This window comes from Macrobrachium rosenbergii, chromosome 6 (assembly GCF_040412425.1).
Source record: "Macrobrachium rosenbergii isolate ZJJX-2024 chromosome 6, ASM4041242v1, whole genome shotgun sequence".
Classification (NCBI taxonomy): Eukaryota; Metazoa; Arthropoda; class Malacostraca; order Decapoda; family Palaemonidae; genus Macrobrachium; species Macrobrachium rosenbergii.
Genome location: NC_089746.1, coordinates 13,492,176 through 13,512,194, shown reverse-complemented (window position 1 = coordinate 13,512,194; position 20,019 = coordinate 13,492,176). Strand labels below are relative to the sequence as shown.

The 20,019-nt window shown below is 34.9% G+C and overlaps 1 protein-coding gene across 1 annotated transcript in view; it reads right to left on the bottom strand.

Moving 5' to 3' along the window:
• Positions 1-20,019, bottom strand: part of LOC136839215 (discoidin domain-containing receptor tyrosine kinase B-like) — a 336,084-nt gene that overhangs the window by 76,772 nt on the left and 239,293 nt on the right. The window contains 1 exon segment of the mRNA XM_067104952.1: positions 7,156-7,306. Within this exon segment, the coding sequence (XP_066961053.1) occupies positions 7,156-7,306 (151 nt within the window).

The window sequence follows — 20,019 nt, the reverse complement described above, 5'->3', positions numbered from 1 at the left end:
TCTCCTGATTATGTATCGATACGTGTTTTTCCAAGATATCGATTCTACATATGGTTCTCCTTGGCTATTACATTCTTCTATACTGATACCAAATTCTCTTATACTGATACCAAAGTCTCTCACACTGATACCAAACTCTTATACTGATACCATATTCTCCCGATTTTGTATTATACATATTCTTCCCAGATATCGATTCTACATACAGGTCTCCTTTGCTGTTAAATCCCGTGACACTGATACCAAATTCTCATAACAAAATTGATTCAATACTATGATGCAATTTAACCCTCTCTCTCTCTCTCTCTCTCTCTCTCTCTCTCTCTCTCTCTCTCTCTCTCTCTCTCTCATTACCACGGCAAGGTACCAAAGAAAGAACAGTTAAAATGGAAGAGCAATTTCACAGACAAATGCCATCACTTCACAACACTACGCGCATGCGCGAATGTACGAATAATATAGATATAGAAAAGAAACAGCAATTTTTTGGCGGCCATTCAATCTGTAGCAGCATTCACCGTTGTAATTTATCGAACAATTCTTTCCAACAGCGGCGCGCGTAATAGCATTATTAAGCATCATCAGCTTCCCCGTCAATAAAATATGAAATTATTAGACCGGCGACGTGAAAAATGTTAAGCCGATTTCGCTATTATTGCGAGCGAAGCGAAAACATTTTTCCAAAGTAAATCAATCAAACGTCACGGAGTCTTCAACCCACGGGGGAATGATTGACACTTTTAGGGAATATAATTCCCCGTCAAAATTGTTCTCCCGCAAAAACCTCACGAACAGAGTGTCAAATTTACGGCACAAATCATTCGCTGATGCGTTTCTAATTATCATTTCTGATTGACTTTTGCCTGTATTGATGATTTAGTGAATTTTCAGAAAAAGTTTTTTTTATTTGGCTACAGGATTTTTATGTCTTGAATGTTTTTACACTTTGCGCTTTGTATATTGCAAATGCTCATGGATATATATATATATATATATATATATATATATATATATATATATATATATATATATATATATATATATATATATATATATATAAATATAAACAACCACACATTAATATATACATATATAAATACAATATATATATATATATATATATATATATATATATATATATATATATATATATATATATATCTATTATACACTGCAAGAACAGGTAAAATTACGATGGAAATGCCCCTGAGAATAACTCAATAAATAAAATGTAATTTCATTTTATAAATATATACATATACATGTGTGTGTGTGCGCGTCCGCGTGTGTGTATTTGTGAATTTGAATGTGCTTGATTACCGTGGGCAGAACAACCAATTAACTTTATCACCAATAAGAAAATTTTCATTATACAAGACGAATCAACAGGTCAATGGCACAAACACTCATTCAAAAAAATCAATTCAAAAAAAAAAAAAACAATTTTCTCTAAAACTGACTCCGCGTCCCTTGAAGACGACAGCACAGGACAGACAAGAAATTAAATGTTCCTTTGGGTCCCGTTACAACAGTATCAAGTAACGGACCCCTCTCAGTTTCACAAGTAAATTAAAAGCGTTTTCTAGCTTCTTTAATAACAGTGTAAGGTAACTACCCGTCTTGATAATTAGAGAAATTACATGTATGCCTCTGAATCCTATTATTTGAGTGTCAGTTAAACCAAACTTATTAATTTTACAGGAAATTACATATGGGATTTTAAGATTCATGTTGTTGCACTGTCTACAACCTTGTTCCGTTAACATGGCGTGTAGTTACCACTTATCTATTTCTACAAGAAATTGTGTGCGTTTTTTATCGTATTATTTTCCTTGAATCTTCTTTTTCTTTGAATCTTATTATTTTCTTTGATCTTATTTTTTTGAATCTTATTATTTTCTTTAAACCACTCATCTTATTTCTACAAGAAATTGTAAGTGTTTTTTTTATCCTTTGTTTTCTTTGAAACCTCTTATTTTCTTGGAATCCATGAATTTTTTTAATCTTAATTTCTAGGATCAACATTATTTTTATCTTATTTTCTTTGAATCTTACTATTTTCTCCGAGTCTTATTATTTTCTTTGAACCCAATAATTTTTTTTGAATCCTATAATTTTCTTTGAATCCTATAATTTTCCTTGAATACTATTATTAGAGCATTGAAAAACCACCTGTCATTAATTTCACAGGAAATTAAATATGCATTTCTCTGAATCCAGCTATTTTTTAGTGTCTAAAAACCATTCTATGTTGATATTGCAAGACAATAAATATATGTCCTGTGAAACCTAACAACAGGGTTCTATAACCACCAATTATTAATTCCACAAGTAATTAAAAGCATATCTCTGAACTCTGTAAATAAAGCTCTCTGAATTCTGTAAATAAACCTCTCTGAATTCTGTAAAAAGTTCTCAGATTTCTGAAGTAACATTCTCCGAATTCAGTAATAACGCTCTCTGAATTCTGTAAAAAGTTCTCTGAATTCTGTAATAACCTTCTCTGAATTCTGTAATAAAGTTCTCTGAATTCTGTAATAATACTCTCTGAATTCTGTAGTAAAGTTCTCTGAATTCTGTAATAACGCTCTCTGAATTCTGTAGTGAAGTTCTCTGAATTCTGTAATAAAGTTCGCTGAATTCTGTAACAACAACGCTCTGCAAACAGGCCGTTATTATTAATAATTCAAGCATCTGACATACTAAGGAGGCCCTCTCTCCTTTCCTGGAAAGCTGCCAATTACCACTAATTCGTCGTGTCTCTTTTGAGCATAAACAAAGCCATTTCCCCTTCGGAGGAGATGTGAAGGTCTCAAAGAGAGCAGGGTCAATGTCATTATCTCCTCTTGGGACGCTCCCCCCCCCACGCCCCCACAACAGGTGATGCAGAGTTCTGACTGTCAAGTTCTGTTTCTCAAGGATCTTGATGGGACATTGTGATGCAGCCTTCAGGTTTGGGACATTTCGTTTACAGTGTATGAGGACTGACTGTATATATATATATATATATATATATATATATATATATATATATATATATATATATATATATATATGTGTGTGTGTGTGTGTGTGTGTGTGTGTGTAACAGGTCCTCATTTAAACAGGATGGTATGTAGCTAAAGGAGGATTTATTCACTAAAGTTACAAGCTTTCAAGGACTAAGCTGTCCCATCATCCAGTAGGCTTCCTAGACAGCTTGGAAAAGTGAGTAAAATCTCCATCAGATACAGTCCTATTTAAACGATGTCTTGTTATATGTGTATATATATACACACACACACACACATATATATATATATATATATATATATATATATATATATATATATATATATATATATATATATATATATATATATATATATATATATATATATGTGTGTGTGTGTGTGTGTGTGTGTAATTGCTGTGATTGACAAATGGAATTATATTCATAATAAAATTAACTGATAGTAAAGGGCTTTGCTCTGTTTATATCTTAGAGAAATAAGGCTTCTTGCCTGTGTCTGAGAGAGAGAAAGAGAGAGAAATTCAACTTCCCTTTACTATGCAAGTTTAATAAAAAGCATTAAAGCCGGACATATTTCAAACTCACTTTTAATCTTCCCGAGAAGAGAAAAAAAATCTAAAAAACAAAACAAAAAAGTAATATCTCGCACGACAATTATGAGGCTCATACCATGAAACTAAAATGTCTTTCAGAGGTGTGTCTCAAAAAGATGTTTTTCTCTCGAAGAAAGACGTACAAATTTTAGCGCAACTCACAGTTTTCCTCGACTGCATTAATATGCATACAAATGAAGCCACCAGAGTCTTGCAAAGTGAGTGACGCAATCATGAGGAAAAAATTATTCTGTCTAACGATGAAAATTTCCGCATAGCGAATAATGATCTTTCGTACTTTCTCAAGTTTTATTCTGGCTCGTTTGCATAATGGCGAGCACTTTAAATAAGAGGTGTAGTGTCAACGGGAGTGGGTGTTTACTTAAGTTGCAGCCTGCTGTTTTCGCATTGACTGAAGAAGAGGAAATGTGGTATTTTTCAGGTGCACACGTACAGTTGTTTAAACTTTTCCAGTCCATCGTATGAATTGCAAAAAATGAGAATTACAAAAGAATTTTGATAATCATCCCCGTTTTCTATGAAAGCTACCTGATTTATAAGCACTCTCTTGTGGTATCTCTCAATCACACCTTCCAGTTTGAGAATATTCCTTCCGAGAAAATTTGCCGACCATTCGCTCCACGAAAGCATCGAATTTTCGTTTGTTTTTATCGTAAAAATTCAAGGCTGCAAATTACCACTGAAAACTCGGCTTAAACGTAGCTCCTTTTTCAATGGCTCGTTAGGGACGAAAATTATTCTTGCCTCATTAACATGAACAAATACTTTTTGCAATTACCGTATCTTCAAAGCGAGGGCGTGCGTCAGGGAGAAGGGTTGTTTTCGTAAAGGAAAGAAAATGAATCCAAAAAGAACTTTGTAGGAGGGACGCTTTAGATCAAGTATTCTTCATTTAATAATGGCATTATCATATAGTAGGCTCTTCTTTTGGACGAGTCGGTAGAGCTCTCGGCTAGCACTCTGCTAGGCCCGAGTTCGAGTCTCCGGCCGGCCAATGAAGAATTAGTGGAATTTATTTCTGGTGATAGAAATTCATTTCTCGGTATAGTGTGGTTCGGATTCCACAATAAGCTGTAGGTGCCGTTACTTGGTTCTTAGCCACGTAAAATAAGTCTAATCCTTCAGGCCAGCCCTAGGAGAGCTGTTAATCAGCTCAGTGGTCTGGTTAAACTAAGGCATACTTAACTTATTATCATATAGTATAGAATGGAATATACGTACAGGATGGGGGAATTGAGCCTATAAAAAGGTTTGAAAGGCGTAACAGGCGGAAAACCTCGCAGTTGTCGCACTACCAAACAACTGTTAGAAGAGGGTGGAAGGTAAGATGGAAGAAAGAATATGAATGGAGGTACAGTAAAAGGAATGAACGGGGTTGCAGCTAAAGGCCGAAGGGACGCTAAAAAGAACCTTAATTAATGCCCACACAGCACCGCGCGTGAGGTGCAATGACGGCACTACCCCACTACGGAGACATTATCATATACATTTTAGTTCTCTATACAGACGATGGGCGGTATATGGATTAAAATCATAATAACTTAGGTTTTCTTCAAGAAATTACTTTCCATTGGGTCTATATTTCGATATTACAAATCCACGCTTGGGTCACGTACAGCTCCTGTATAAATCAAGCAATTTTATCCTTTATGTATAAATTAAACGCACAGATCATCAAAGTCCAGATTTTCCAACCTTGTGACATTACCTTCGGTAGATTTTACCGAGTAGAATAATAAAACGAGGCTTTGATTGACGAGAGCAAAAGGAAAATATCCCTTTGACATTTACAGTCTGTCATTAATTATTCGCATCAGTACTTACGATGTATTTCATTCCGTGATATAACACTTAATTCCCTCCCACCGTTTTCTCTTAAATGTCATCGGCTTCGCTTTATAGCGTCACCACCAACCGCTTAGATCTCATTTTTAGTTTTCTGTAAAAGAAAACTATTGTGTCGGCTTTGTTGTCCGTCCGCACTTTTTTCTGTCCGCCCTCAGATCTTAAAAAAAAAAAACTACTTTAGGCTAGAAGTCTGCATATTGGTATGTTGATCGTCCACCCTCCAATCATCAAACATACCAAATTGCAGCCCTCTAGCCCTACTAGTTTTGATTTGATTCAAGGTTAAAGTTAGCCATAATCGTGCTTCTGCCTACGATATAGGATAGACCACCACCGGGCCGTGGTTAAAGTTTCATAGGCCGCGGCTCATACATCATTATAACGAGACCACCGAAAGACAGATCTATTTTCGGTGGCCTTGATTATACGCTGAAGCGGCTGTACTCGATTGCGCCGAGGAAACTTCGGCGCGTTTTTTAGTTGTTTATTACCTGTGACAACACAGACTCGTTTCTGTTCACTTTAATACGAATAAATCATGCTACATTCAAGTCTACGCTAAGGCATTTCCCCTTTCCATCCTAGTCTTGATTTCCGACGAGCCAGTTCCTCATTTTGGCTCAGATTTTACGAATGTGATTCTTGCATGCATTAAGTTCCTTCAAAATAAACTCCGGAACAAGACAAATCCAAGTTCATCTGACGTGTAATGAATTTAATATCAATGATTTTACGGAATCGTTGAAGAGAAGTTAAAAAAAATGTACTTACGACAGGCAAGTTAATAATTTTATGTATTCACATGAGACTGCAATCAAAATCATACATCATTGATATGTATTCATATGAGACTGCAATCAAAATCATACATCATTGATTACAATCATAAATAACGTAAAACCAAGCTGGAATATTAGTGCTATACTAAATATATATACTCCATAAGCTTCGTGACCCCAAATAATGATTTATTCGTAAAACTAGTCGCATAAAGGTCATCTTTTCAAAAATATATGATGAATAAACCTCCTCCCATCAGTTAAACATTTCCTCTTACCAAATAAGCCGATTAAGATATGCTCGTGGGAAATATACCAAAACAAAACAGCTCGATTCCCTGACGTCAGCATCAAGCTCTGGGTTATTTCAAGTGAACTTGAGTTAGTTGTATAAACAGGTGTAACGACAATGAAAAACTGGATTATTCGCTGCAACTTACGAGAATAACTTAAAGAGGCTTGCCGCAGAACTAAAACCATTCATTCATTTATTCACGGCATCTTACTCCATGGTTCATAGACCTGAGTCTTACTTTCGTGACTGGTCTGTTTACTGTGAAACAAAACTGGGTATCTACTGAAGCACTGAAACCTACTTCTGTAACCTGAATAAGTTTAAAGAAAATAAGAGCTTAATACATAATAAAACAACGTATCCAACGAAGTTTAGCTGTTTAACTTTAGTATGTTAAACGAAGATCAAGAGTCTGCATTCAGTACGGTGTACAAGCTTGGCTTCAAGAGCTTAAAACAGAGTAATAAAACAAGACATCCAGTGAAATTTAACTGTGTAACCTGAATAATTTCAACCATAAAACAAAAGTCTGCATTCAGTGCAGTGTGCAAGAGTATCCTTAAGATGCTCAACGCGGAGCAAACCTAAAGTTTTCGCCGGACTTACCAGTGTAGTTGCAACCGAAGAGCTCCAGCCTCAGACACACCACCCTGGGGTGAGTGCTGAATGGCTCCACTCTCACTCTGGAGGCCAAGAGAGGTCGAACCAAGCTGTTCTTGACCTCAGTGTAGGTGTCGCTGTTGCCGACCAAGAGACTCTGCAAAGAGGATGATATCAATCGTTAATATATAGGATTCATAGGTATAGCAAGTTTTCTGTTCATATTTTTATGTGGTAAATTTTTATCATTATCATTGTTTAGAAGATGAACCCTACTCAGATGGAACAAGCCCACAGGGGCCATTGACTTGAAAATCAAGCTTCCAAAGAATATTATATTATTATTATTATTATTATTATTATTATTATTATTATTATTATTCAGAAGATGAATCCTACTCATATGGAACAAGCCCACATTCCAAAGAATATTATGGTGTTCATTAGGGGAGGTAAAAGGAAAATACAGAAAGAAGAGATCTCACTTATTAAATAGGAAAAAGTAAATCAGTAAATTAACGTACAGATCAAAAATATATTAAAATGAAACTGCGATTTCCTCTAACTGTTTGCAATGAGTTTGATGAAATCTTATGAGGTTTTAAGAGCTTCGGTTCCCAACAGACTCGCCTAAAACACTTATTCGAATACTGTACCATGATTACTAAAGTCTTTTTAAATTACTGGTTCCTACGTTGAAGTGATTAGTGAAGTCATCATTTACAAAATTTCAACAGCATTATTTCTAGTTTATCATATCAATTACTTTTCAGATTTACTTAAAACTTTACACGAAAAACTACGTCCACAACATTCAAACATGATTAACGTCGGCTTGAACCAACCCACAGAAACAAAGTCAGTCTGCTGAACAAATTGTGAATAATATAATCTGGCCTGTGAGTCCTTTTTCAAACGTCCCAAATTTTAATATGACGAATTTACCACCACATCTGTTTAGATGAATATATGGTTTAATCTTTCAAAACAAACTTGAACCTCTGACCGTCACCATATTCTAATCATTCGTTGGTAGACAGCGTATAGAATGAGTGAAGGCAGAGAGAGAGAGAGAGAGAGAGAGAGAGAGAGTATTATTCCTAAAATGGATAATACCAGTGAACTGCGCACCTCAATGGGAAAGACACCGACCAACCCTTCCTCCGTTCTTTATTTTCTCGTTCTGTTCTCGAATCCCTCTTTCATCATTCCCTCGCTCCTCTCTCTCTCTCTCTCTCTCTCTCTCTCTCTCTCTCTCTCTCTCCTCCTCTTTTCTGACACCGTCCTAATATTGACAAGACAAATATGTTCCGTATGTATATTACTTGCTAGAATAACACTCACAACTGTTGTTTGATTCTCCTGAAGACAAATCCAATATCGTTTCTCTTAAAAGTAAACACACCGCTGCGACGGTAAGTTTACAGAACAGGAAAGGAACATAAGAATTAGGAAGCTTTTTTTAAGTAGTTTCAACTCTTATTGAATAAATATCATTATTTCCATTTTTCTTTCTTCGTTGGCGCATGGGAATTCTACGCTGTGAAAGACTGTAAGACATGTTAAAAACATTTTTGGCTCTTTAATAATAATTTAAAAGCCCCTCACCTGTTTTGGACTTTCTTCCGCATGCATCAGCTACCGCACTTTACTTCTATAAAGTAGAATATGCTCAACAATAAATGTCTTTATATATATTTCCACCTCGGTATCCATGGCCTATTCAGTGTCTTCTAAATCTATTATACAGCCGTGTGTATATAAAAGAGCTGCAATACTCTAGAGATTAAAATAAAAATAAAACAAAATTTCCGTTTCCTCCTAAGTAACTTAACTCAGGAATCTAGCAAATATTCATTACGCTCCTTTAAGGAATCAGATTTTGAACAACGAGGCTAATATGGAAATTAAAGCAGCCTTTTACATGAGTTTTCAATGTACGTCTGCTCTTGAATTTCTTTCTCCCAAAAGCCTAGTAAGAATTTTCTTTACTAATTTGCCTACAAATGATCTTGATACCATAAATTCTTAAGCAATTTCCAAAGTGAAAACTTATCTACAATAAAATAAAAACTCCCTCAAACATGAAATTTCTTTTCAATAAACGTATATATCCACTATTTCAGATAACTACACGAATTCATCCACGTGATATCAAACAGTGGCGCACACCGGATTACGAAAGCGACTGAAATGTAACGAAGACTAGAAAATGGCAAGGAGAAGGACATACAAATCCCAACCAGCCGTCCATAACTCAACTAGTTTTGCCCTGCCATCATAACTTCCGCCCATGAAAAAGACAAATGGAGAATAACAAAACGAAACACAACCGCCGCCGTTCTGTGCTGCCGAATAAAACAAGCCCGTAAGAAAGTCCGGCGTTCCCAAAGGGAAAGAGTCCCACGGTGTTCCCTCGTCCAAGGCATCCTGGCTAGGACTGGCCATTTCCGATACTTTATTTTTCATCCTTTTTTTTTTAATTTTCATTTTCAAAACACCGGCATTTAAAAGCTGGACTTTAGGTCCGAGTAAAAGGGGATGGGACAACTTAAAAAAAAAAAAAGGAAACATGTCCAATGTAAGGAAATAGGTTTACGTTCGAAGCAACGAAAAGGACATCCAACCAAGTTTGCAGATCAATTGAAGGCGCGTTCCCCTTTTGCTGTAAGCTTGCAATAAGCTTTTAAAAATAAAAAACGTGCATGTAAACAAGGGAACGTCCAGTTACGGAAAAGGCGTCTTTCGAACACAAACAGGGTAGGAATATTAAGCAAGTAAATACGAAAGATAAAGAAATGTTTGAGAGAATTCGAGCAAAACGAGATCCCCCTCGAAGAGAGAGGCAAATATGCATTCTGTAGACAGGAATTTCATCAAATAACAGGCGTGTGTCGTTAAATAATTCTAAAGTAATTTAAAATATTCATAATTCTAAAGTAATTTAAAATACTCATAATTCTATAGTACTTTAAGATATTCATAATTCTCGAGTAATTTTAGATATTCATAACACTAAAGTAATTTAAGATATTCATAATTCTCAAATAATTTAAAATATCCATGATTCTCAAGTAATTTAAGATATTCATAATTCTAAAGTAATTTAAAATATTCATAATTCTCAAGTAATTTAAAATATTCATAATTCTCAAGTAATTTAAGATGTTCATGATTCTCAAGTAATTTAAGATATTCATAATTCTCAAGTAATTTAACATATTCATAACTCTAAAGTAATTTAAGATATTCGTAATTCTCAAATAATTTAAGACATTCGTAATTCTAAAGTAATTTAAGATATTCGTAATTCTCAAGTAATTTAAGAGTAATTCTAAAGTAATTTAAGATATTCTTAACTCTCAAGTAATTTAAGATATTCTTAATTCTTAAGTAATTTAAAATATTCATAATTCTCAAGTAATTTAAGATATTCATAATTCTAAAGTAATTCAAGATATTCATAATTCTCAAGAAATTTAAGGTATTCATAATTCTAAAGTAATTTAAGATATTCATAATTCTAAAGTAATTTAAGATATTCATAATTCTCAAGTAATTTAAGATATTCATAATTTTAAAGTAATACAGAATATTCATATTTCTAAAGTAATTTAAAATATTCATAATCCTATAGTAATTTAAAATATTCAAAATTCTAAAATAATTTAAGATATTCATTATATTTCTGAATGTGTATGTGCATCTTCCTGAAAGAAAAAAAAAAACAGCTGAATAAGCAGAAACATTAAAATCTAGATAAATTCACATGCTTAGTGCCCTCATCTACCTACGCGAGAGAGAGAAAAAAAGTAACCTTGTTTAGGTGCAGGTGAGATCTCGCGCATGCGCGTGTACGAATAATTCTGAAAGATGACCTTATTTCTCAGCCACCCAAAAACGACCTCGTTATGGCATCAGCATTATCCTTTTATGACAAATATCAGATTTAATATAACCATTCCTTCGATATTTAGCATAAGAGTTCTGCTACGCAAAATACACCTACATTATGGTGTGTTAAGTTTAAACACTCCCAAAACCTTTCTCTGCCATCACCAGTGATTAGAATTAAGGTTAATATATTATACGATACATCTACAGTAAGACGCATTTACTTTAGTCATTCTATTCATTTGTCAGATCATACTTTTAAAACATAAAATAAAGAAAAAAAAGGTACCATAAGGTTTGACTGATACAAAATTGGGAATCGTAACAACGCAAACATCTGCTCTCTCTCTCTCTCTCTCTCTCTAAAGCACCGCCTGTGAAGATGACCTCTACGTTCATCTCTCTCTCTCTCTCTCTCTCTCTCTCTCTCTCTCTCTCAAGGGCTGCCTGTCAAGATGGCTTCTACGCTTATAACCCAGAACACAAAAGTATTATCACGAAACTAACGCAAACGTCTGTTCTCTCTCTCTCTCTCTCTCTCTCAGTGTGGACCGCCTGTGTGAAGATGAGTTCTATTTATCCAAACGAGAGCGCCCTAAGAACTCCCCCCACAGGATGATTGTAATAACGACGAAGGCGACTGTGATGGAGAGGCCGCATTAACCTGCATGCCCCGGCAACCATTAAGGTTCGATTATTCTTTAATACGGTGGCCGACGGGGAGGGAAGCCTATTGTTCATCCCCTGTAGCCGAGACTCGATGGTAATTTGAGAGACGACGAAACTTTATAGAATTTAAAATACAGGATAGCCCAAGATGGTTGGTGTACAAAGCTGAGTAGCAAATATATATATATATATATATATATATATATATATATATATATATATATATATATATATATATATATATATATAACAAATGAGTGCATTATCAAATTCGTGACTATTAAGGTTTACAAAACTGATTTTATTCAAGTAATTGAAATTCCCACTCATGCATTTTGTCTCTCTCTCTCTCTCTCTCTAAATATATGAATATATGTATTATATGTACACATTATATATATATATATATATATATATATATATATATATATATATATATATATATATATAAAACTTATATAATATAATTTATATAAACATATATATATATATATATATTTATATATATATATATTTATATATATATATATATATATATATTATATATAAATTATATATATATAAATTTTATATATATATATATATATATATATATATATATAATATATATATAATAATATATATACATATAATACATATATTCATACATTTAGAGAGAGAGAGAGAGAGAGAGAGAGAGAGAGAGAGAGAGAGAGAGAGCAGAGTGAGAATTTTAATTACTTGAATAAAATCAGTTTTGTAAACCTTAATTGTCACGAATTTGACAATGCACTCATTTCTGTTACTACTGTTGATCTACCAACTTTCCTGTTTATGAAACTACCTACTACATTCATCAGATTCATTTTCACCCAGTCGTTCTTATCTACTCCATATCTACTCATCTATCTTGATAGAAAACGTCTTTGTAAGTATATTTATTCATGGGAAAAATTATGAACATAATTTTGGATAAAATACATATATACGTACATATACACACGAACAGACGAAGAGATAAATCCATTTCTATTCTCTGGCAAAATCCTCACACACGGAAAAACTAAAGCAAAAACAGAAATAGGAGAAATGAAAAACAAGGGAACAGGAAAAATGACAAACATATATTTAGACAAGATACCTACACAAACATAAACACGCGAATAGATGGAGAGAAAAAAAAATCCATTACTATTCTATAGCAAAATCTCAAGACAAAGAGAAACTAAAACAAAAACAGAAACAGGAGAAATGAAAAAACAAGAGAACGGGAAAAATGACGAACATATTTCGACAGGATACCTAAAAACATAAACACGCGAATAGACGGAGTTGAATCCATTACTATTCTATAGCAAAATCCCCAATCAGAGGAACTACAACAAAAAGTGAAACAGAAAATAATAGAAAATGTTAAGGGACGGAGATTCGACGCCACGATTTCTCTCGAAGTCAAGAACAGCTACTGCAAATGATTTTTTTTTTTTCTGGCTCACGTCAGGATTATCCGTCTAGGCTTTGGCAAATGGGGGAAGGTGGTGCTCCCACTTCTGGCTATTAGAAGGTGCCCACCGGCTGGTTTTATTGCGCATGGAACGATTCTAGGTAAAGGCATTTTGTCAGGTTAATGGACAGTTTATACACACGCAATATATATAAATTATATATATATATATATATATATATATATATATATATATATATATATATATATATATATATATATATATATATATATATACGCATACACATAACACATATATATATGTATACACTCTCTCTCTCTCTCTCTCTCTCTCTCTCTCTCTCTCTCTCTATATATATATATATATATATATATATATATATATATATATATACATATATATAATATATAATATATATATATGTATATGTTTTTATATATATATATATATATATATATATATATATATATATATATATATATATATATATAGAGAGAGAGAGAGAGAGAGAGAGAGAGAGAGAGAAAATTTCAGCTTCCAGCTGAGGTAAAACATACTACTTTACTGTCACTCCACTAAAAAAAAACATTTACGTCAGCAGAACATACCCTTGTAATCAGACTTCTTAAAAGATCCAAGAACAAATGTGATAATAATAATAATAATAATAATAATAATAATAATAATAATAATAATAATAATAATAATAATAATAATATCACTTCGAATCTAGGACAAAATGTTCACGAAGTTTTGAACACACGGTGCACGAACTAATATAAAAAAAAATTAAAAACTATTCAGGCCCAAATTAGCCTCCATTATTACCCCAGGGAAGTCATCAAAAAGACATAAAAACCCAACTTATGGAAGAATGTTATGAAGCCATTAATGTGATCCTATCAAGTTTCGCCATTTCGTAAAATGACGAGAAGTTCCGAAATATCTTTTATATATAATTAATTCTCTCGGCGAAAGGTAGCTCTCCTCATTCCTCCCCCTTTGAAAGGGAATTGCTAATAAAATGGATAAATCAGTCTCTCTTTTATTTTAGCTTTCTTCAAAGAAAACTATTGAGATGGCTTTGTCTCTCCGTTCGCACTTTTTTCTGTCCGCTCCCAAATCTTACAAACTACTGAGGCTAGAGGGCTGCAAATTGGTATGCTGATCATCCACCCTCCAATCATCAAACATACCATATTGCAGCCCTCTAGCCTGAGTAGTTTTCATTTTATTTAAAGTTAAAGTTAGACATAATCGTTCTTCTGGCAACGGTATGGGACAGGCAACCACTGAACTCACAGAATTAAGCCGAGACCACCGAATGATGGATCTATTTTCGATGGCCTTGATTATACGCTGTACAGAAAACTCGATTACGCCGAAGAAACTTCAGCGCATTTTTTACTTGTTTCATTTGAGAATGAAACTAAGGCCGAATCTCTTACGTGATCAAGGTTCCAACTTTTTTTTTCCGGACGGTAATTCGCATAACGGTGCGGAATCTTCATTAAGTATATTGCGGCTTTTATCTCTTTAAGTTTTTTTTTTTTTTTGGCATATTACTGCCATTTATTTCTGACTACTTCTATTTGTTCTCGCGTGTAAATTGTACCCTTATTTGTAACTGTTTAAGTACCCTTAAGACGACTTTATGATTGATGTCGAAACTAATGGTCTTTCTGTCTCTAAATTTTTGTGTGTGAGGTATTTTTATATTCTTCTTCCACAGGACCGTTTTGGAAATACCATGTGTATATACATGTACACATATACACACATATATATATAATATATACATAATATATATATATATATATATATATATATATATATATATATATATATATATGATTATTGCCACTTTTGTACTGTACGTGATTCATTTATCACACATTACCACAGGTGAAATGGCTTGGAAATAAAGTCGAAACCGGTCGGAACCTATACCCCGTCTCTTATTTTTTCATCTGTGGTAATGTGATATATATATATATATATATATATATATATATATATATATATATATATATATATATATATATATATATACATATATGTACATATTCTTGTGAGAGAGAGAAGAGAGAGAGAGAGAGAGAGAGAGAGAAGACCTTTTAAGGCCGAATTAACAACCAAGTGATAAAATAGCATCTCCTATTCTTTTTGGTAAAACATAAACACGTCAGAGCTTTCCTATTTGCATATTATCCATCTTTATCACTCGGAATCTTCTTCCCAGCGTCCCTTCGCCCCTAGCCGCAACCTCTTTCATTCCCTTTGCTATACCTCCGTTCATATTATCTTTCCCCCATCTTACTTTCCACCCGCTCTTCACAAATGTTTCATAGTGCAACTGCGAGGTTTTCTTCCTGTTACACCTTCCAAACTTTCTTTACTCTCAATTTCTGTTTCAGCGCTGAATGACCTCAGACGTCCCAGTGCTTGGCCTTTGGCCTAAATTTTACATTCCACTCCAATTTTATCACTCGGAATCGCCTTCATCAGGATCAATTTCGATTCCGGGAAGCAAATTCCTGAGATGTATGCTAGTACTGCACCAGCCCCGGGTTTTTGACCATGCCCCTAGCTTAGGTTAGGTTAGGTTGGGTTAGGTTCGATCAAGATTATAGTGTACCAGGAACGTGGGTGTGGGAAACATATTGAGATTATTTTTAAGAAATTTCTATGGTTAGTTTTTAAGATATGGCTTCCCGCTTTTTTCAGAAAAAGGTCCCGGTACTCGCTCACGTCTCGGGAAAATGCTTCCGGGAAAGCCGTGCGATTGCCCTGTTACACAGACCAACAATGACATACAGGAACTTTCAGGTAAAAAAAAAAAAAAAAAAAACTTCAATATTTGTTCCAGACCGTCGGTTGATATGTGGAAAGATGTTTCATTTCGATGGTAAACACGGAATATTTGCACACCGAGACGGGACTGATTGACTGAATCACGGTTACTGACACTGGTGTTACATCATCTACCGAGACGGGAAGGATGGATTCTTACCATCCTTTAACAATATGAAGAGTTGAATGCTTTCTCCCGGGTACAAATGTTTGCATAGCTATTTTTCCGTTGAAATTAAGTCCCTGTACTAACACAAAATACAAAACATTATTGTAATGACAAGTGTTTTCATATTACATTTGCTTTTTATTTTATATGTGGAATGACCGCAGAGTTCAAGTACTGTATCACTTTTTCAGGTTTAGAAAAATGTAATCTATTTACTTTAATGTAACTGATTCGGATGAATTACATTAGCTGATAATCAGGTATCCGGACTTCCGTTAACCGAAAAAATAATCAACAAATTAGGCTATTTTTTGTAGAAAAATATAATTTATTGATTACAACTACATTAACTGATATATTTGTTAAGACAGTAATATTTTTAGGTTATTTACCTGCCACTGTTGCCAAGTGAGCAAAAATACACGAATTTGCAATTTGTAATTATAGTGTTTTCTGAACCCTCGTTACAGTAACAACTACGATCCCATTTCTAAAGGTAAAATAACTTTTGAAACTTCCAGGCCGAATAAACAGAGCAGAGAACAGCAAATAAAGAAAATAAGAAAGGATAGAGAAAATAGCCGCTACAGGAATCTTCTAGGTCGACAAACTGTAATTTTCCTACCCGAAATTAAGCTAAAGACGAGTAAAAGAAAAGGCAAAGAAATAACTAATCATAAAAAGTATAATTCCAGGAATAACAATTATACACTAAAAGGATAACCACACAAGGTCCACAAATTTCTCAACTCAATTGTGGCGGTGTTCAAAATAAGTTTAATGACCTGAGGAGTTTACCGGAAACAAACTGGAATAAAACTAATTAAGCCAGATTTGTTGCCTAACGAAGGCATTCACGAAAGAGAGAGAGAGAGAGAGAGAGAGAGAGAGAGAGAGAGAGAGAGAGAGAGAGAGAGAGAGAGAGATTCCATATATATATTCTGAGCATTACACGATTTAAGGTTATAAATACTGAGCAATTACCCGATTGAAGGTTATAAACATTGCGCAATTACCCGATATAAGGTTACAAATATTGAGCAATTACCCGATTGAAGGCTATAAATATTGAGCACTTACCCGATTTAAGGTCACAAATATTGAGCTATTACCTCGATTTAAGGTTATAAATATTGAGCAATTACCCAATGTAAGGTTACAAATATTGAGCGAATACCCAATTTAAGGTTACAAATATTGAGCAAGTACCAGATTTAAGGTTATAAATATTGAGCAATTAACCGATTTAAGGTTACAAATATTGAGCAATTACACAACTGAAGGTTATAAATATTGAGCAATTACCTGATTTAAGGTTATAAATATTGAGCAATTAACCGATTGAAGGTTATAAATATTGAGCAATTGCCCGATTTAAGGTTACAAATATTGAGCAATTACCCGACTGAAGGTTATAAATCTTGAGCATTACCCAATGTAAGGTTACAAATATCTAAAAATTACCCGATTTAAAGTTATAAATATTGAGCAATTACCCAATTAAAGTTATAAATATTGAGCAATTACCCGATTTAAGGTTATAAATATTGAGCAATTACCCGATTTAAGGTTTCAAATATTGAGCAATTACCCAATTGAAGGTTGTGAATACTGAGCAATTACCCAATTAAAGTTTTAAATATTGAGCAATTACCCAATTTAAGGTTATAAATATTGAGCAATTACCCGATTTAAGGTTTCAAATACTGAGCAATTATCCAATTGAAGGTTGTGAATATTGAGCAATTACCAGATTTAAGGCTATAAATATTGAGCAATTACCCGACTTAAGGTTATAAATATTGAGCAATTACCCGATATAAGGTTATAAATATTAGGCAATTACCCGATGTAAGGTTATAAATATTGAGCAATTACCAGATTAGAGAGAGAGAGAGAGAGAGAGAGAGAGATCTTTAAGTTAGTCAATAAGAATTTCCTATTGAACACATCATGTCAATTCAATAAGATTAAAAACTAAAGCTTCTTCACACCGGTTCGAGTTCCACACTAAATAGTAGGTTGAGAGGAGACTTCAGACACTCCTGCCTTATAGCAAACCCTAGCGGCCGGTTACAGGTAGCAATGAGTCACAATGAGGCAGGATAGTAAATAACTAAGTAAGACGACTTCTCAAGCTTCTCCAAAACTTCTATTCAGTGCGAGGGAATCTCTCCCTTTATGGCTAGTCCTTTCAGTAATGTCGGCGGATGAGGGCTGTGAATAGCCAGTGCCATCAATCCCGTCCATGAGAGAGAGAGAGAGAGAGAGAGAGAGAGAGAGAGAGAGAGAGAGAGAGAATGTTTAAGCTCTAGGGTTAAATGCGTGTGTAAAAGAAAGAACTGATGTTTTGTGTGCATGCGAAACGTATTGGAGAGAGAGAGAGAGAGAGAGAGAGAGAGAGAGAGAGAGAGAGAGAGAGGATGGCTCGTGTAGGATTTCCTACAACCCTATATCCTTCCCCCTTTATCCTAATGACAATAAGTCTTCCACATACCAGGTGCAGAATGCGTTCCAGAGAGTGGATCTTATTTCTCGCCCTTCCTGCACTGACTGCCTTGTCCCAATGCTTCCTTTATGCCTTTCAATTCTCTTCTCTCTCTCCCTCTCCCTCTCTTTCTCTTTTTTGTTCTGCTTATCGTTCGGCGTCCTTTGTGCAAACAACGTCACCGTTCTTAGGACATTCCTGTTATTCAATTTATAACATCAGCTAATAAAAGCCTTTCACTTCATTTGTTTTTTCTTCTATAATTGATCATTTCATGCTTTCCAGATTTCGTTTACAAAATAATTTTGCCGGTCTCATTATCTCCCTCTAATTTTACCTTCTTACCTGTCCTCTTGTTCTAATTACAAGTAGTTCTCTAAACCAACCACATTCCCCACCCCCACCCCCTATCCCTGCTCCTCCCCCTTCCCCAGCCTCATCCAAGACGATAATCCCCCGCACCGTCTCAATTAACTCGCTTTTCCTCCTCCTCCTCCTCCTCCTCCTTCTCCCCTTCCTCCCTTCCTTTCCAAGACAAGGCGTCCCTTAGTAGAGAATATCACCTTACGCCAAATAGAGTCGAATCCTCTTCGATAGCTCTCGAGATCCTTAAAAGGGATTCCCTTTAACATACAATACGGCATCCGCGCCAGTCGACAGGCGACGCTGTCGACGCCCTTCCCTTGACAATAACCGCCCCCCGCCCCCACGCGCGCAAACCCACCCACCACAGTACCTGATACCCATGCCCCATCATGCTTTACGTGCCCACACCACCCGACGGCCCTCAGAAGAACTACAGCGACACGTAATTGTAATAACAACAACGCCTTCCTAATTCCTCGAATTCTTCACGCTTTTAGGATACGCTTGTCACTACAAAGCCTCGGATTCAAATGAAAGAGATATGAATGGGATTGGATTATAGAGTTTAGGGCAAAGGCCAAACACTGGGACCGATGAGGTCATTCAACGCTGAAAGGGAAATTGAGAGTAAAGAAGGTTTAAAAGGTATGACAGGAGGAAAACCTCGCAGTTGCACTCTGAAATAATTGTTAGGAGAAGGTGGATAGCAAGATGGAAGAAAGGTAATATGAAAGGAGGTACAGTAAAATGAATAAAAGGGGCTGCAGCTAGGGTCCGAAGGAACGCTGCAAAAAAAACTCTTTCGTAATACCTACGTACAGTAGGTATTACGGCACTACCCCCCTACGGGATGAAAGAGAGATGAATTCTGATGTCCGGCGGTGGCAGGGTTCGAGCCCGCATCCAGAGTATCAGAACGTTTAATTAAAAGATGTGGGCTGCTGGGGGATCTACTAACCCTGAAGAGATTGTTTTACGGGGTGCTC